Source organism: Amblyraja radiata, chromosome 17, assembly GCF_010909765.2.
Source record: "Amblyraja radiata isolate CabotCenter1 chromosome 17, sAmbRad1.1.pri, whole genome shotgun sequence".
NCBI lineage: Eukaryota > Metazoa > Chordata > Chondrichthyes > Rajiformes > Rajidae > Amblyraja > Amblyraja radiata.
Genome location: NC_045972.1, coordinates 30,325,376 through 30,345,735, shown reverse-complemented (window position 1 = coordinate 30,345,735; position 20,360 = coordinate 30,325,376). Strand labels below are relative to the sequence as shown.

The 20,360-nt window shown below is 42.3% G+C and overlaps 1 protein-coding gene and 1 long non-coding RNA gene across 17 annotated transcripts in view; one reads left to right on the top strand and one right to left on the bottom strand.

Moving 5' to 3' along the window:
• cnot1 (CCR4-NOT transcription complex subunit 1) overlaps positions 1-20,360 on the bottom strand; it is a 159,926-nt gene that overhangs the window by 66,857 nt on the left and 72,709 nt on the right. For 11 of the 16 annotated variants that reach the window (XM_033035982.1, XM_033035993.1, XM_033035983.1 and 8 more), the window contains 4 exons: positions 18,692-18,835; positions 9,918-10,042; positions 8,711-8,997; positions 903-981 (listed from right to left, as the gene is read on the bottom strand). In XM_033035982.1, the coding sequence (XP_032891873.1) occupies positions 903-981; positions 8,711-8,997; positions 9,918-10,042; positions 18,692-18,835 (635 nt within the window). The remainder of the gene's footprint in view (positions 1-902; positions 982-8,710; positions 8,998-9,917; positions 10,043-18,691; positions 18,836-20,360) is intronic. The other 5 variants (XM_033035984.1, XM_033035989.1, XM_033035995.1 and 2 more) reach the window with 1 other exon arrangement.
• LOC116982667 lies at positions 6,342-19,071 on the top strand. Its single transcript, XR_004414513.1, has 3 exons — positions 6,342-6,729; positions 15,688-15,690; positions 19,061-19,071. It is a non-coding gene; the product is annotated as an uncharacterized LOC116982667 (long non-coding RNA).

Genomic DNA, 20,360 nt, shown 5'->3' with positions numbered 1-20,360 from the left:
CTGTACCCTCCCCCCACTCCCCCTCTACCTCCCCCCTCCCTCTCTACCACCTCCCCCCCTCCCTCTCTACCTCCCCCTCCACCCTCCCTCTCTACCTCCCCCCTCCCTCTCTATCACCCTCCCTTCCTCTCTATCACCCTCCCTTCCTCTCTTGGGATTGAAGAGAGAGGGAGAAAAAGAGGAGGGAGTGCTTGGGGGTTTTTGATAGAATCATCCGATGAACACAAGCACATATTAATGCCCTCATTTTGATTGTTATCATCACAAATTTGTAATTCCACCTGCATTGGCATTCCTTGATTTTACTTTCCAATATAAATATTCAAGAGTTCGTCTTGCACACATTTCTCTTTTCATTCTTAGAATTGTACTTTCAATGCTTGAAAGAACTTGGTAGTATTGAGCACTCTGGGATGGCAAAAGCTTTCCCTTTCCCCTGAATCCATCCTTGTATGTTTTGACACTTGGGATTGGAGTTTTGGATACCTTGCATTTTTCCTTATTGGTAATACAACTGCCTTAAGCTTTCTCCATATCTGTTATGAATACCATCAACACTAAAGCAATAATTTTCAACTCACTTTTGCTAAATAGCATCGCAGCCTGATAAAACTCTACTTCACTAGAGAACCCTCCAGATTTGACACATTCCAAAGCTACGCTAAATCTAACTGAATTTTAATCATTATCGCTAAATGGTTTGAGCCATCTGTATCTGTGGTGTAAAACAACATAAATTCATCAAAATCATATTCCAGTGGTACAGAAACAACACATAAAAGGTGACACATCAGAGGCTCATAAATGGTACCTCAGCCATGAAGACAACTGGTTCAGCTGTCAGCAATTAAGAGTAAGTAATGAGTTACACAAACTCAGACCATTATTGAAGTACTGCTTACCTCCTGTAAATGATGAGGAAACTGTAAAAAGTGGCCAATAGAAGCTAAATGTTGACAATACTGAGGATAGTCCTTCAATCTACAATCAAAAAATTCATTGTTAGAGTAATTTGGTAAACTGTTTAGATAGGCATTCACAATAGACCATCAATAAATATACAGGAATACAATTAAATATGTATTTTCAAAAAATGTCGACTATTATGAATTCAATTAACTTTTGAGGTTTTAATAGAAAAGCACAGCATCACTTGCCCTCCCAATCTTCAGAAATCAATGAAAGTATTCCCTTAATTCATTGATATCATGCATTTCAAATACATTTTGCCCAATTCCACAATACCTATTACCTGGCTAAAATCTTAGTGCTTGTATCTTTCACCAGAGAGATCAATTTGAAGAACAGAAATTTCAGATTTGGGCCACGTTTGATAAATGAGATATAAGAGAAGCATAAAATTACATGTTTTCACTGTGGGGATTCTAGGCAATGGTGCATTTTCAAGGTGTGCAATTTACACTCTTTATGTGCATAGATCTTTGCAATTCATACTGAATAAGTAGTTAGCAAACAAAATAGAACCTTGAATTTAAAATGCAGAGATATTACGTCAGAGACGTATTGAACTAATCACAATCTGAGGTCTAAATAGAGCTCTGATCAAACTTTAGAAAGCATACAAGGCCCTTGAAAACCTGTCAAAGACATTTATCAGAAGGGATCCGAGGTCGCAGAGGGGACATTCTTTGGTGACTTAAAATTATGATCGGTTCAGAAAAAGTAAATGAAAACCCGTTCTCATTGGCTGATGGGACAAAGACAAGGGAACACAGATTTAAGGTTGTCCCAAGAAATAGAGACTTGTGAGAAATAACTTTTTTGTTTAAACAATGACCTCAAAATTAAAGCTTAAACTTGTGGTGGAGGCAGAGTTGATCAATATCCTCAAAAGGAAAAGGGATAATCCCTTGATGAGAACGTGGCTGGACGATTCAAGACCTTGCTTCCACCCTACAGCTTCTGAACACTAAATGCTGACCATCCCTTTGCCACAACAGATGATCCCCGACCCATAGAGTTCTTCCAGCAGTTCATTTTTTGCTCCAGATTCTTGCATCTTCCAGCTAGCAGAATTAATGGGCTTCTCTGCAGAAAGCCAACCTAATCTTGACTGCTTCCTATATTGCCATCAATTTTTTTAAATCTGCTGCATGTTGTAGTGCTGCATACATTAATAAATTTAGGCAGGAACAGCTAAACTATGGTTAGAATAGTCCAGTGTTAAAAACGGTAAGAAGGAAAGTCCTTGGTTATTTGAACATCCTTTGGGTTAATCAGATTGCCAAACATGGAAGTAAAAGAACAGATTTATATACAAGTCCATGGACTGGTTGTCTGAGATACAAATCTTTGACTTCACAATAAATTCTAACATTTGTATTTAGTACCTCAGAGCAAAATTAGAAAATAATGGTAAACTTTTATAAAATATCAATTAGACTTCAAGAACATTTAATTCTGAAATGCTGAGACAGATGTCAAAAAGTAGTATAGAAACAGATTTATGAAAATTGCATCAATGCTTAGGGACAAAGCATATGTTCAGATGTTGAGGTTGGCCTCCTGTAAATTGAAGGACATGAGGATACTGAGCTGGGGCAATGAAAACTCAGCCAGGGGAAATTTCAGCCAAAAGATTTTCAGTGCCAACGGACCAGTACATGTTTAAAGTGATTGGCAAAGAACCAGAAAAGGCTTAAATTGTCCTCAAGTTGTGATGAAGGGTCTTTGACAGGAAATGTTAATAACTGTTTCTCTTCCCACAGATATGGCCTGAACCCATGAGTGTTAGCAGCATTTCTGTTTGTATTTTACATTTTAGCATCTGTTTTTTGGCTTATTTTCACTTGCACATTTCCTATCTAGCTTTTGCTACCTGAAAGGATAGGGGAGATTCAATGTGTAAGAAAGAACTGCAGATGCTGGAAAAATCGAAGGTAGACAAAAATGCTGGAGAAACTCAGCGGGTGAGGCAGCATCTATGGAGCGAAGGAATAGGCGATGTTTCGGGTCGAGACCCTCCTTAAGACTATTGGCTGAAGGGGGGGGGGGGTAGAAAGAAAGAAGCAGAGACAGTAGGCTTGTGGGAGAGCTGGGAAGGGGAGGGGAAGGAGGGAGAAAGCAAGGACTCCCTGAAATTAAAGAAGTCAATGTTCATACTGCTGGGGTGTAAACTATGAGGTGCTGTTCCTCCAATTTGCGCCGGGCTTCACTCTGGCAATGGAGGAGACCCAGGACAGAAAGGTCGGATTCGGAATGAGAGGGGGAGTTGAAGTGCTGAGCTACCGGGGGATCAGGTTGGTTATGCGAACTGAGCGGAGATGTAGAGCAGTTGACACCTGGAACCGCAGATGCAGTAGATGAGGTTGGAGGAGGTTCAGGTGAACCTTTACCTCACCTAGAAAGACTACTGGGGTTATTGGATGGAGTCGAGGGGGGAAGTAAAGCAACAAGTGTAGCATTTCCTGCGGTTGCAAGGGAAAGTACTGGGGGGGGGGGGGGGTGGTTTGGGTGGGAAGGGACGAATTAACCAGGGAGTTACGGAGGGAAAGGTCTCTGCGGACAGCAGAAAGGGGAGGAGAAAGAAAGATGTGGCCAGTGGTGGGATCCCGTTGGGGGCAAAAATGTCAGAGGATTAGAATGTTGTATGCAACGGCTGGTAGGGTGGAAGGTGAGAACAAGGGGGACTCTGTCTTTGTCACGAGTAGGGGGATGGGGAGTGAGAGCAGAGCTACGGGATATAGAGGAGACCCTGGTGAGAGCCTCATCTATAATAGAAGGGGGAACCCCTGTTCCCTAAAGAATGAGGACATCTCCGATGCCCTTGTCTGGAACACCTCACCCTGGGTGCAGCTGCTGCGAAGACGGAGGAATTGGGAGATGGGGATAGAGTCTTTACAGGAAGCAGGGTGGGAAGAAGTGTAGTCCAGATAGCCAGTGGGTTTGTAGTAGATGTCGCTCAGTAGTCTGTTACCTGCGATGGAGATGGTGAGGTCTAGAAACGGTTGGGAGATGTCGGAAATGGTCCAGGTGAATTTTGAGTTGCGGATGGAAGTTAGTGGTGAAATGGATGACGTCAGTGAGTTCTGCATGGGTGCAGGAGGTAGCACCAATGCAGTCGTCAATGTAGCGGAGGTAGAGTTCGGGGATAGGGCCACGGTACGCCTCGAACAAGGATTGTTCGACGTACCCTACAAAGAGGCAGGCATACCTGGGGACCATGCGCGCGCCCACAGCTACGCTTTGGATTTGGAAGAGATTCAATTGTAACATTGAGAACAAATTATATAAATAAATAGGAATAGCATGGGGAGTGGAGAGATATAAAAATTTGACAGGTGAATAAAAGAATTAAGAGGATTGATGGGCCAAATTGCTTTCTTTTATGCTCATTAATTCTATGAATCGCTATCACGACACAGCAGAACAAATAACCACTTCAAACATGTAAGCAGAAGAACACATTTATCAACAAGTCTATGGACAGGGTGACTGTCATACAAATCCTTGACCTTGCTATAAATTCTCACATTTGTACTGTACCTCACCAGAGTGAAATCCGAAGATTAACATGTTGTAATTTTCCTACTTGCCCAAGTTCCCCAATCAACTTGCAAAATTGCATAACCAATAAAATTAAAATAGTCAAATATCCCAAAGCTCTTCGCAGACAAAAACAGATCAACTTAGAGATTACATTGTTCAGAGATATGTTTTAAGGAGAGTATGTGAGAGAAAGACAGATACAGGAATAGGGAGAGGGATGGCTTTAGATCATGCCTTTTGAAAAGGCAAAAACAAATCCTCAGTTTGGGATCAGAACTAATGTTGCAAATCATTAGGTTCAATTTCATGAAGGTGAATTGGAATAGAATTTGTGGTGGAGGACAAACAATGATTTTGTTTTTAGTTAAGAATAAGGAAAGAGCCATTGGCAGATACCTGAAAGAATCCAGGGTTAACAGCAAAAGTGGTCTATTTGCAGTTAAGTACCATACATACGACAGACAGTGAGAAATGTATTAATAAAACAGGGAGGAGAGGGAGATTTCCTGACAATTTATCAAGAGATTCTTCATGCATATGTTTAATCAGAACATGCTGATGAGTCCCATGCCCCCAATTATTTCCCCGTGACCTATGGTAGACAAAAAATGCTGGAGAAACTCAGCGGCTGAGGCAGCAGCTATGGAGAGAAGGAATGGGTGACGTTTCAGGTCGAGACCCTTCTTCAGACTGATGTCGGCGGGGGGGGGGAAGAAGAAAGGAAGAGGAGATGGTAGGTTTTGTGGGAGAGCTGGGAAAGGGGAGGGGGAAGGAGGGAGAACGCAAGGGATATCTAAAATTAGAGGTCAATGTTCATACCGCTGGGGTGTAAACTACCTAGGCGAAATGTGAGGTGCTCACCCGCTGAGTTTCTCCAGCATTTTTTGTCTACCTTCAATTTCTCCAGCTTCTGCAGTTCTTTCTTAAACATTCCCTGTAACCTATTTACTCGTTGTAGTTGGAGAATCATAAAAGTTATAAAAACTTACAGCACTTATAAGACTACAACAGTGAAAGATATTCAGCCCATTGAGTCTGTACCAGCTGAAGACAGCTACTAGATTTATACTCTGTCCATATCACAGTTCTTCATACAAGCGTCCGTAACTTTTTTTAAGAAATCAGCATTTCTGCGACGAACATCCATTCAGGCAACAAGATACAGCTACCCACCATATTCTGGGTTTAAAAGTCTTCATTTCTCTTTCAATCCATCTATCAACTTCTTTAAAATCAATTATCAATAGGTCCTTCCTATTTACTCTATCAGGCACCTCAATTCTATATACCTCAATTAGGTCTCCCCTCACAGCCTATCCAATGTTTTCTCATTGCGAAATTTTTCCTGTCCTGACAACATCCATGAGAGTTTGAGGACTGTGGCAAAGTGAGAGGAAACAAATTCCATCAATGGTTTATCATTATGGTACAAAAAGTACAACTCTAATTGAAATGTTAACATATCTGGACTAGGCAGTATTCAACTAGAGGTTAAAAGTGATACAGGTGAAAGACAACTGCTTATGAAATTATTGGAACTGGAGTTCAGATGATCACTGTTTTTTAAGTTTGAGAGTTATTTTTGTACCTTGAATAATAAGTTAAAACAGTCCCCTTTTTTCCAAGCTGGAGGGATGTAACTAGTGGAATGCATCAAAGCCTAGCTCTTGTCGCTCAACTATTTACAATACATATTAACGACCTGGAGGCAGGGCAGTAGGATAAGCAAGTTTGCCAATGATACATAAATAGGTGGAAGGGCATGATGCAATGACATCTCGACTCTCCACCAGGATATAGATAGGTTGAGTGAGTGGGTAGAAAGCTATCGCATGGAGTTTAATGAGAGAAGAGCGAGGTCATGCACTTTATTAAGGAGCTCTAATGATGAATTATCTAAATGGAGAAAAATTGGAGATAAGTACTGAAGGACTAGGTGTTCTTGAGCATGAATCATAAAGTTAGCGGGCAGGTATGGCAAGTGGTTCGGAGGGAAAATAGCGTATTAGCTTTTTTGCACGAGGATTGGAAAAATGGGAAGGCAATTATACAATTGGACAGTGAGGCCACACCTGGAGTTCCTTGCGCAAAAAGAATATATTGGCAATGGAGGCAATCCAAAAGAGGTCATCTCAGGAACTCGCCTTGTGAATACTTTTAGATTGCCTCCATTGCCAATCAGATCTATATTCTTTGGAGCTTAGAAGAATGGGTGATGATGTGTCCAGATACTTCCACGAAGATGATCTTGAGTGAGAGGGCCCTGTTGCAAGATTAGACAGTGGTCATTTAAAATTGAGGTACATAGAAATTGGTGGGAAAGGGAGAACTGGAACCCTCTACTCTAAATGATTGTGAAAGCTCAATCTTTGGGGATATATTAAAGGAAGTAGATACATTTTTAGAAGATTAGAGAATTAAGGGGTATGGAGAACTTCAACATTTTGCAATTAGTTTGCACAGCACGCCAACCGAGCAAAGATGCCTACATAATAATCATTTTCTTAACAATTGGCCAATAATCATTGCCCAAAATAGTGACAATTTCACTTTGCCCACCTAAAAAAAAGGACAAGTATCACTAGACAATAAACAATAGGTGCAGGAGTAGGCCATTTGGCCCTTCGAGCCAGCACCGCCATTCAATGTGATCATGGCTGATCATCCCCAATTAGTACCCTGTTCCTACCTTCTCACCATATCCCTTGACTCCGCTATCTTTAAGAGGCAGAGAATTCCACAGACTCACAACTCTCTGTGAGAAAAAGTGTTTTCTCATCTTCGTTCTAAATGGCTTACCCCTTATTCTTAAACTGTGGCCCCTGGTTCTGGACACCCCCAACATCGGGAACATGTTTCCTGCTTCCAGCGTGTCCGAACCCTTAACAACCTTATACGTTTCAATAAGATCCCCTCTCACCCTTCTAAACTCCAGAGTGTACAAGCCCAGCTGCTCCATTCGCTCAGCACATGACAGTCCTGCCATCCAGGGAATTAACCTTGTCAACTTACGCTGCACTCCCTCAATAGCAAGAATGACCTTCCTCAAATTAGGGGACCAAAACTGCACACAATACTACAGGTGTGGTCTCACTAGGGCCCTGTACAACTGCAGAAGGACCTATTTGCTCCTATACTCGACTTCTCTTGTTATAAAGGCCATTCGCTTTCTTCACTGCCTGCTGTACCTGCATGCTTACTTTCATAGACTGATGAACAAGGACCACCAGATCCTGTTGTACTTCACCTTTTCCCAACTTGATGCCATTTAGATAGTAATCTGCCTTCCTGTTTTTGATACCAAAGTGGATAACCTCACATTTATCCACATTAAACTCCATCTCCCATACATCTGCCCACTCCCCCAAACTGTCCAAATCACCCTGCATTATCATAGCATCCTCCTCACAGTTCAAACTGCCACCCAGCTTTGTGTCATCTGCAAATTTGCTAATGTTACTTTCAATCCCTTCATCCAAATCATTGATGTATATTGTAAATAGCTGCGGTCCCAGCACCGAGCCTTGCGGTACCCCACTAGTCACTGCTTGCCATTCTGAAATGGGCCTGTTAATCCCTACTATTTGTTTCCTGTCTGCCAACCAATTTTCTATCCATGTCAGCACTCTACCCCCATGCGCCCTAATTTTGCCCACTAATCTCCTATGTGGTACCTTATCAAATGCTTTCTGAAAATCCAGGTACACTACATCCACTGGCTCTCCCTTGTCCATTTTCTTAGTTACATCTTCAAAAAATTCCAGAAGATTAGTCAACCATGATTTCCCCTTCTTAAATCCATGCTGACTCAGACCTGTTACTGCTATCCAAATGTGCCGCAATTTCATCTTTTATAATTAACTCCAGCATCTTCCCCACCACCGATGTCAGGCTATTCATTGTACATATCTGCACTTTGAGGCATGGATGCTCAATGGAACAAATCGTTCTATGGAGACATTAGATTACAGCCTAGATGTTCAAGAATAATTCAACTTTGTCTGAAGTGACTTAATGCAAGATATCAATGATGTTATATTAAATAGACCAATCCCAACAAAAAATAAAATAGTAAGATCAATTATACTCCCGACTCTAATGTTAATGGGTGTTTATTGCCCTTCCCAATTTTCTTCTTTTGTGAAGTGAAGTGAAGCTGTACCTATGTAAACCCTATTAAAACAATTTGAATAAAACATACCTGTTTTTAAATCTGTCTAGTGCAGCAATACCAAAGTAGTACATCTTGGAGTCGAACGGTTTACGCAAAGCCTCAAGAACATAGCGCAGTGCAAGTCCCAATGCCATATATGTGACCAGGCCCTTTTCAATAATTCCACCAAATAGGCAGGCTGTGATGTGCAGTTCTTTATCTGGATACTGGGGGAAGAACCGGTACTCTTCAAACAGATTACGAAGCATGCAGTTAAAAACTTCCCTTTCACGCTTAATAGTGGAGTCCTTAAACCTCTGCAGCATTTCCAGTACCTGATGAAAGAAGAGCAAATTTAAATCAGCAACAATTTTCTGAGTTGTCACTTGACAATTAATGGTAACATGGGGGGGAAAAAAACAGCTCCTTCAGCCATATTGGCTTATTCACCATTCAATTAATCCTCAGCTGACTTGTGTTTCTGTTTCATCTCTCGCCTAACAAAAATTCTGCAGTGTGTTTTGAGTTTGAGTTCCAGAATCTCAGGATTACTAAAATGAGCTGATCAGTTTTTTTGACAGATAACTTCATTTCCAATATTATGTGAACATGCTTTAAGTTTTAAATATAGGTGTAGGACGGGTGGGGAGGAATGAGGTGCTCACGCAATTAAAAACATTCCTATTATAAGTTTTAATCACATTGTTAAGCAAGAAGAATATCAATATTCTTAAATGGTCTAATGAAAAATGGTTTGCCTTGATAAAGGTATAACGATGTAGTCTGAAATTATCTTCAAAAGACCTTTCCCATGTAATTTCAAATACAATAAACTGCAGGGTCCTGGACCCTTTCAATTCTGGGATATACAAGAGGCCATTATTAGCAACTGTATAATCCTATCATCATATACTTAAGTTACACATACTGGATTTTTAAAAACTAATTTTGATAAGCTTTCGTAACTGCATTACATGAAGTCCATGTACACAAATTGTGTTTATTTGTAAGAGCACAATGCCTAAATTAGCTCTCGAACATCTCTATCACGATCAAAATATACACCCATGTACACAGTGATTTGCAATCAGTACTTTTTCACGTTCTAATTTTCTAAGTGTCTTGCACCCGAGCAGGTAAATCAGAACCTAACTCAGTGCAGCTTCAGCAAGTGCACTTTGCTATCAGTTACTCATCAGGTGCATCTAAAATGACAACATATGGATTTTTAACATTCAGTTGCCATGATACTAACCTCATCAACAGACATGGTAGGATGGGGTGGATGGTTGTAAATTCGCTGGAAGTAACTGTTTGCTTCATCATCAATCTCCTTGCTAAAGTGCTGATTTGCCTCCGGCCATACCTGAGAAAGGTCAGCTGTGCAGAGCAGAATGAAAAGAATCTCATCAAAACCCATTTGCTAAATGTAATTGCACCATATATGCAAAGTCACAAACTTACAAATGAGCAATAGACAGTACACTTGCCAGCACTGGACTTTCATCCCAATTCAATGTCAAGTAATTAATTCATTATTGGAACAGGACAGTGCACATTTTTCAGCATGTTTGCTAGAAGTATTTCAGATTTGGTTCCACTTGAATTATAATTATTGCTGAAGATTTGAGTTAAAACACACTCGATTACTAGCCAGTTTTAGGAGTACATTTCTCCAAGTAATCCTATGAGAAAAGCTACAGGGAAACCATGAATAATGAATTAATGCTAGGCAAAAATATTTAAATATGCTGCTTTAACTGCTAAAATGATTTAAGAATATCACTGATCAATTTTACTGTGGTCTTTAAATAGACAAAAGCTAATTCAGTGTCCTTTGTCAAGTCTCTGATCCATAATCGAACAAGGAGGCCGTGATACTGGTTTACAAATCCCAAGAGTTAACTTCCCAACGAGATCAAACAAAACATTACAATTGACAGGAGTAAAGCAGCATCAAAATGAAAATTCCCAAGACACACATCTTGTAACTATAATCTATTTAAACTAAATGGAAGTGTATGTTTGTCAGTTAACTGAGAAAGGATGTGATGGAGTTGCAATAAATTCAGTGACCACAAGCTTAACAGAAAAAGAGAGCAACACCTTCAAATTATAATTTGGCTGGAGGCATTTATTCATCCAACTTAGTGTGGGAAATTTGGAACTCCCCAACACACCCCTACACTTACAATCTCAACCCCTGAAGGCTATTATCTTAAATTAATTGAAATTTTCAAAGTACAACAGGTTATTATTAATCAGGACATTAATCTCAGTAACACAAGGGGATGAATGGAATTAAGATACAGGTCAGCAGTCTGAAGTGTGGAAGAGGCTTGTGGGCCTTGATCAATTGTGGCGAATTTCAAATGTTAAATTTCTGCTGATGTTTGTTAATGAAAATCTCCATTTCAATAACGTACAGGCAGTTCTTCTATAATGCGATAACTTTGTTCCGAAGAAACGGTGCTGCAGAGAATTGAGTTACAAGAACAACGCAGTAAAGGGCGAAGAGGACTAGTGAATCATTCTCTTAATAATGTTTTTTTACCCAGCAGGATTTAAAAATAAAGGGATTTTTAATACCTGCCAGTTTATTTTTGCTATTGCAAGCTAAAGGTACAAAAGGCTGCATTACATTGTTTAATAAGAACATCATTGCACGTATCAATAGAAACAATTGTTTGTGAATACCAATGGCTATCTCTGATGAAATTAGCAGCATGTGTTCTTAAGAAACAATGGTATCTGATTACTGCAGGGAGAAGACATGGAAACAGTTTTTTTTTTCCTGCTTTAAATTTCCAAAATAACTTGCGGTTTTCTAGTTCTCGATCAAAATGACTTAAGCAATTCGGTCCGTGTATTACAAATAGTGTTCATCAATTATGTTACATCCAATTAGCATAATGGAAACCTGCATTATATCAGAACCACCTATACTGGAAACTATCTTCATAAGGAGAGGCAGTAAAGGAATAAACACCTTTATACAGTGAAATAGAAAACTGTGAAAAAAGCCGATCGTTAAAGGTTAGCTTAGCTCTTGAAAAAAATGAGGGGTATAAAATCAAGTTCAAATGAAACCAATTCCAAACACTTCCACTTGTTTAAGAAAATAATGGATTATAACAGAACTACATTTTATTTTGCAAGCTCTGGGAACTTCAATTTAAAACCGCACAGATTTCACCTTCGGTTGATGCACAAATAAATACCGTATTTTCCAGCAATGAAGACACACCTGCGTCGAAGACGCACCCCCAATTTAAGTCGCTAAATGTTGAAAAAAGGATGGTGGGACAGATTCACGGGCTTTGTTTAGTACAGGGGTCGGCAACATCGCCTGCGTGCCTCGGAACTGGCTGCAGTTTCCAGATCCCTCACGTCCCCGGGACTACCTCCAGTTCCCCTGTCGACTCGTTTGCCCCAGGTCTGGCTGCAGTTCCCAGGTCAGCTGCTTGCCCCAGGTCTGGCTGCAGTTCCCAGGTCGCCTGCGTGCCACGGGACTGGCTCACTTGTCCCCGGTCTGGCTGTGCCCAGGTCGGCTGCATGCCCCAGGTCGGGGGGGGGGGGGGGGGGGGGGGGGGGGGGGGGGGGGGGGGGGGGGGGGGGGGGGGGGGGAGGGAGGGAGGCAGGGAGGGAGGGAGGGAGGGAGGGAGGGAGGGAGGGAGGGAGGGAGGGATTCAGAGAGGGAGGGATTCAGAGAGGGAGGGAGGGAGGTTCAGAGAGGGAGGGAGGGATACAGAGAGGGAGGGAGGGATACGGAGAGACAGGGAGGGAGGGAGACGGAGAGAGGGAGACGGAGGGGGGGGAGAGAGACAGACAGAGGGGGAGAGAGAGATAGACAGAGGGGGAGAGAGAGACAGACAGAGGGGGGGGAGAGACAGACAGAGGGAGGGAGAGACAGACAGAGGGGGGGGAGACAGACAGACAGGGGGGGAGACAGACAGAGGGGAGGGGAGAGACAGACAGACGGGGAGCGAGCCAGAGAGCGACACACAGAGAGCGACACAGACACAGACAGAGAGACACAGAGAGCGACACACAGAGAGCGACACACAGAGCGAGAGACACAGAGACCGACACACAGAGAGCGACACACAGAGAGACACAGAGAGACACACAGAGAGACAGAGAGAGAGCGAGAGAGCGCGCGAGACAGACAGAGAGCGCGTGTGAGAGAGAGCGCGAGAGAGAGCGAGAGGCAGAGAGAGCGAGGCAGAGAGCGCGAGAGGCAGAGCGCGAGAGGCAGAGCGCGAGAGGCAGAGCGCGAGAGGCAGAGCGCGAGAGGCAGAGAGCGCGAGAGGCAGAGAGCGCGAGAGGCAGAGAGCGCGCGTGGCAGAGAGCGCGCGTGGCAGAGAGCGCGAGAGGCAGAGAGCGCGAGAGGCAGAGAGCGCGAGAGGCAGAGAGAGCGAGACAGAGAGAGCGAGACAGAGAGAGAGCGAGACAGAGAGAGAGAGCGAGACAGAGAGAGAGCGAGCGAGACAGAGAGAGAGAGCGAGACAGAGAGAGAGAGCGAGACAGAGAGAGAGCGAGACAGAGAGAGAGAGCGAGACAGAGAGAGAGAGCGAGACAGAGAGAGAGAGCGAGACAGAGAGAGCGAGACAGAGAGAGAGCGAGACAGAGAGAGAGCGAGACAGAGAGCGAGACAGAGAGAGCGAGACAGAGAGAGAGCGAGACAGAGAGAGAGCGAGACAGAGAGAGAGCGAGACAGAGAGAGAGCGAGACAGAGAGAGAGCGAGACAGAGAGAGAGCGAGACAGAGAGAGAGCGAGACAGAGAGAGAGAGCGAGGCAGAGAGAGAGCGAGACAGAGAGAGCGAGCGAGACAGAGAGCGAGACAGAGAGGGAGAGCGAGACAGAGAGAGAGAGACAGAGCGAGAGAGCGCGCGAGACAGACAGAGCGCGCGAGACAGAGCGCGCGAGACAGAGAGCCAGAGAGCGAGAGAGAGACAGAGAGCGAGAGAGAGACAGAGAGCGAGAGAGAGACAGAGAGCGAGAGAGAGACAGAGAGCGAGAGAGAGACAGAGAGCGAGAGAGAGAGCGAGAGAGAGACAGAGAGCGAGAGACAGAGAGCGAGAGAGACAGAGAGCGAGAGAGACAGAGAGCGAGAGAGACAGAGAGCGAGAGAGAGACAGAGAGCGAGAGAGAGACAGAGAGCGAGAGAGAGACAGAGAGCGAGAGAGAGACAGAGAGCGAGAGAGAGACAGAGAGCGAGAGAGACAGAGAGCGAGAGACAGAGAGCGAGAGAGAGACAGAGCGAGAGAGAGACAGAGAGCGAGAGAGAGACAGAGAGCGAGAGAGAGAGAGAGAGCGAGAGAGACAGAGAGCGAGAGACAGAGAGCGAGAGAGAGACAGAGCGAGAGAGAGACAGAGCGAGAGAGAGACAGAGCGAGAGAGAGACAGAGCGAGAGAGAGACAGAGCGAGAGAGAGACAGAGAGCGAGAGACAGAGCGCGAGAGACAGAGAGCGAGAGACAGAGAGCGAGAGACAGAGCGCGAGAGACAGAGAGCGAGAGACAGAGAGCGAGAGACAGAGAGCGAGAGAGAGAGAGAGCGAGAGAGAGAGACAGAGAGCGAGAGAGAGAGACAGAGAGCGAGAGAGGGACAGAGAGCGAGAGAGGGACAGAGAGCGAGAGAGGGACAGAGAGCGAGAGAGCGCGCGAGCGAGCGACAGAGACGGGGAGGGGGGAGAGAGGGGGACAGCGAGAGAGAGCGAGAGAGGGGGCGAGAGTCCCACTTTACAGCCGCTTCCCACTTTACAGCCACTTCCCATCAGCTGCCAGCAATGATTGATAGACTTGGCTACCCCTCAGTATAGCAACAACGTTCTTGATGTTGCTGTACTGAGGAATAGTCTATCTTTCTTGGGTAATAACCTAACCTTCAGCCTCCAAGACGCAGGTAAATTCCCGTGCCTTATTTTTGGGTTCAAAATAGCGTCTTAATTGCCAGGAAATACGGTAACCAGTTTATACTTCAATGCAAAAATGGAAATTGTTGCGATTTGGTGAATTTTGATAGAATACCCAAACAGAAATCAGCTAATTCTACACTATTGGAATAGATACAACATCTGCATTTAGATTTGCATCATTTTTCATCTAAATACATTTTTTTTTAAGTGTGTGCAATTATTTGAAAATGAAAACTCTGGCATTGAAAAAGTCCAACACGGACATACATTTCACAAACATGCAGACAAGCATTCATAACAGTCATGCATCCATTATTAAAACCTGGAAAAGTGCTCAAAATAGGGAAGTTTATTCCTCACCATTGGCAATAGTTAGCAATACTGTCCACTAATTTAAACTGCAGAAGGACAAACCTTTTGCAACAGACATCAACCTTTACACATCATTTCCCATCATCCTATTCCCTCCCTATAGAAAATCTTAGTGATAATCTCCATCGGATCATCTTTGGACTCCCTATTGCTCCTGCCTAGATGAACTGGAAATTCAAAAGCAGTACTTGGTCCAACGAGTAATGATTTCCATAATTTTATCACTGAACCCAAACCCCATCCACAGGTCTGCTGCTAGATTTTGATTCTTCTCAAAATCTGCTTAAATTCCTTTAGCTACTAATAATTTCCCGTGCAAAAAAAAGTTACAGAACAGATTCATGAGGTTGAAGATAGATAGCAGATAGAAAGATCCGTTAATGGGTTTAAAACCGTCGGTATAAATTGCTCCATTACAAAGTAATGATCGTACTAATGGTACACGATCTACACCAAAGCATCATCAGCCAAACATTGGCATTAACGGTTTGGGTAAAAGCAAATGTAGTATAGCAATGGTTGTTAATTTGTGGAAGATTGCAGAGCAAGAATCATCCTAAGAAGTAAATTGCTGAAAAACTGCTTAAAACCAAATGAACGTCCTCGTACACAAATAAAATTAACATGCAAATAGCAGATGTCAATTTGTATGTCGGGGTTTACTGCAAAGGTATAAGGGTTGGAAATTCTTGCTGCAATGGTATAAAATACCAGTGAGATCACATCAGAGTAGCTTGTGCATTTTTGTTCCCTGTATTTACAGGAGGAAATGCCTGCCTACAGACTAATTACCTACCAGAATGAATTATGGGTGAGCTTATCCTAACTATTTAGTGCTGATCCCACTGAAACAGTCAAAATCTAGAGGTACTGACCAGATGCAAGAAAACATAAGCATTTCTTGGCCACCTAGCTCTTCAAATCTGCCCCACCAATTCAACATGATCATAGCTGAACTGTACCAGGTCTCTATTCTTCTGTGCCAGATTCCCATAGCTCTCATAACATTTCAAAAATGTACCTTCCTCCTCCTTCCATAACTCTAGTGATCCAGGCTACACAAAGCTCTGGGTAGGGAATTCTGGAGGAACAGTGCCTCGCATTCCGCTTGGGTTGCTTACAACCCAACAATATGAACAGTGAATTCTCCAATTTAAAGTAAAGCCGCCTCCCCACCACCTGTGCCCTACATCTTTCCTGTGCCCTACATGTGCACACCCATATCTCTCCCCATCCAACCCAATCACTCTTTCTTCTCCATTGTACACTTATCTCCCAACTCCAAGACCCTGATTTCACTTTTATCCCCTCTCCCCTTACACGTATATCCCTCCGGCTTTACATTTCACTCCCCTTCTCTCATCTGACACCCTTGCTCCATTTCACCTCTCGTCTTCGTCACTTACTCCACCGGGCTGTGAATCAAACCCCCTCACCGGTTGATGGAGGAAATTCTGAAAATTGTGTGGAAGATGAGTAGTTTGTAATATGTTTAACCCAAGAGCTTACATACTGGGGAAGAATGATGTGGAAAAGAGGACAACAAAATGAAGAGGTAATAAATAGGTTTATAATGGTATTTAGATTCCACAACATAGCTAAGTTAAAATAAACATTTGGGGTTGTAAAACTAAGTAGAGAGCAATAAAACTGATCAGGGAGTAAGGATTTTGATTGTGCCCATTTGTTAGAAAAGTGGGAGAGTGGTTTTCTAAATAACAGGGAGTATAAGGGTAAAGATGTCTGGGGAAAGATAAAAATGAAAGGCAACAGAGACATTGATCAATGATGAATTATTTCAAAAATGTAGAATGCACATGTAGCCATTGTGTCGTGAGAATATAACAATGCTATTGGTGCTGCGAATCTTTGAAACTATGGGTTCCCGGAGGGTTTCTCGGTTCGTACTGTTAAGACCTTGAATAATCTGACTTGTTTGAGAAAATCTCCTCCAGAGTTCTGAGATGTTTTATTGTGCGCCTATTCCTATCTGATGTGTGATTAAGAAGGCAACTAGGACCCACATGAACACCAAATTTAGGATGCAGGTTAAACATAAAATTCCCTCCAACACCTGAATTCACCCATCACGTGACAGGCTTTGTCATTTATTTTCAAGCTTTCTTCCCGCTACTACAATCAACCTGAAGAGCCCCAACCTAAATATTGTCTGTCCATTCCCGCCACAGATTTTGCCTGACCTGCCCAGTTCCTCCAGCACTTTTTGTTTTGGCCTTATATCAACTATTTCTGTTCTAATTTCTTCCACATGCTTGTTTTAGACTGGAGTTTTGTGCACTTCTATGTGTTTTTAAATTATTCATATGACGAGGTTCAAGTTAGAACATTCCACAACACTTAAACCATTTTATCGTCATCCCTTAGTCATGGCAGAATTCCAGACCTGAGATCTGTTCGTAACCCAAGCAGTCCGCAAGTCAGAAATAGGGCTGTAATCTGAATTTGCAAGTGACGGAAGATGCTGGAACCCCACAGCAGCTGGTAAATCCATTCCACTAAACTACCAAATAAATGCTCAATCGTATGTACTGGTCGGATGTTCATAAGCAGGGGAAGATCTGTACTCTGCAGCATCAGAATTGCCTTCCCTAAAATACAATCATGGCCAGAGTATTATCCAAGTTGCACAGCAGATGAGCTTGCAGAGATATAAATTCTCTCCTCTCCTCCCCTCCCCCCCCCCTTGGATTTTAGATTTATTTGCAAAACAATTCTGATAATTGAAACAAATTACTTGTTTTGGATTTAGATAGTTACATTTCAACTAATTTAATAATCATGGATTCACAGGCATTTTATCAAGATTATCACCCAGAGAGTTGTGAATTTGTGGAATTCTCTGCCTCAGAAGGCACTGGGTGCATTCAAAAGAAAATTAGAGAGAGCTGTTAGGTCTAGCGGAATCAAGGGATATGGGGAGAAGGCAGGAACGGGATACTGATTGTAGATGATCAGCCATGATGGTCATCTATGAATGGCCTACTCCTGCACCTATTGTCTATGTAGCTATGTATTCCAACCTTTCATTAAAACAAAATAACCTGCAAAGTACAGAAAATGTTGGAAATATTGAAATAAATCAAATGGCACCAGCAGAGAGAAAAGTCTGACATTTTATATCCATGACCTCAAGGCTAACAAAAAAATTAAAGACAAATTTTAGCATGGGGAGATGAGAAATCAAGGAAATCAAGAGAGAAACCAGGAGGAGATTAAGTGACAGAAAAAGGTGATAGTGCAAGGTAAGAGGGTGGCAACAGGGAATCCCCTTTTGATCACAGACCTTCCTCAACTCTCCCCTTTTGTTTGCGTCATAAAACCATCTTTTGTAATTTGATCTTAATTGTGATGAAAGGTCCAACCCAAAACACTAATATCTACCTGTTTTTTTAACTCCTGGATATTTCCAGCATTTTGCTTTTAATTTCAGATGTATTGTGAAATGAGATAAAGTTTAAACTGTAGCGAGTGCACATTAGGATACTGAAATTGTCCCAGGCTTTAACAAAATAAAATAAAATACCCACTGGCAGAATTTTTTTAACAAAACCAGTACACAAACCTAGTACCCCAAATGACTGAATTATTATTTAAGGAAACCTATTTTGAGTCTTCATTGGATACATAATTGAGTGAACTGATGATCCTCTCTGAACCAAACTAATAGAATAAGCTATGCCACACTCACAACAGTCACAGACAACACAACCACTTACAAGGTTTCATCTTACTCTGCTGGAATGTTTGTGGGTTCAGTCCAGATGTGCTCATCTTTCGCTGCCCAAAAGGGTCAGTGTTCACAGTTGGTAGTGCAAGTCCACCAGTTCCCATGCCAGTCAAACTCCCTGTGCCCAAACTTCCTGTAGGTATAAAATCAAGTAATGTTTCCCATCAAATCTTTGGTGCTTTTATCCTTATGCCTAAGGAAGTTAAACAAGGCCATGAGCACAACATGCATTATTTATTTATTTTCAAAACGGTCAGAAGGAATTTTACAATGTAGCATTCTCCTCATCTACTCCCTTTTCAGTACAATCCCTATGAGTAAAACAATATCCTTCAAAATTGGCCACCGGGATGTTTAGATTGCAAGATATTGTGCAATCAGCTGACAAACTCAGAATAAGCCAAGCTCTTCAGAGATCTTTTTGCCTCAGCGGGACATATTTCCACAAGGATTGTGAATTATGTGCCATTTTCACATTCATCTTAGAAGCTTGAGACCAGGAAATATTAGCCAGTTAACATATTGTTGTGCCACCCTTGAAGCAAATTAACATGGCAAATTTTAAAACCTGAGTTTGTTCTCTAGGAAGTCTGCACATTGATCAATGTTGATATATTTCCTTCTTCCACTCCCCCCCCCCCCCCCCGCCCCACGAGATTCTGATCCAGATCTTCTGATATTCAGAGAGCAAAAATTAATGCTCAACCCTATACCTTAAATACTTCAATAAAATCAAAATGTAAAAGCAAAGTTCCCATGTTACTAAATTGCACATTTTTGGCAGCACACGGGTCAATGAGGGAGAGGGGAATGATTGCTGATGTGAACCAACTAACCATTCTCAGGCAACATGCTGAGAAATGTCAAGACCATCAAGCACTTGAGTGTACAGATAAGGGCTCAGGTTGACTGAAGGCACTATACCTTTATAATGAAATGTGAAGACAAGAAAACCTAATTCGATGGTCACTTTTTAATGTTTTGCTATTTTATTTATTCCAAACAATGACAGAAAACTTAGTTTGGGATGGTTCCGTTGTTCAGATAAGTGATTGTTGTTCGATTATGGGCATGAGAACAAACATGCTCTAAAGGCTCTATTTTGATGCACGAGGATGCATTGAACATCACTCAGAGAACTGCAGTGCATATTTGTGAAGGCAAGTCAATTATAGGTTTACAAAAATACCCTCATCACATTTCAATATTTCTCAGTATTTGTTAACACATGTTTCTGCCCCAATAAAAGCACTGGCTTCTTTTTGGTTAGTGGGGACCCCAGGATTGCATCAGTGGCTTCAAAACATCCTCAAATTTCTTGGAGCCCCAGATTTTAAAAGTATTGCCCAAAAGAAAAAAACAAAATACAAATTAGAAAATGCAACATTATTACTAGATCACAACCAGATTTGGCATCTCCAGCCTGCTCTGCAATTCAATAGTCCATGGCTGATTTGAATGTAAGCTTAACTTCACATTCCCATCTACTAACATTAACCTTGCACTTCCTTATTTATCAAGAATCTTTCTACCTATTCTTCAACAATATATATTTTTTCTTCTCAAAGGACAATGGAAGCATCGTTCCAAAGATTCTCTCTGTATAAAAAATCTGCCCATCTGCTACAGTAATTGAACAGTATGAGTAGTAATGCATT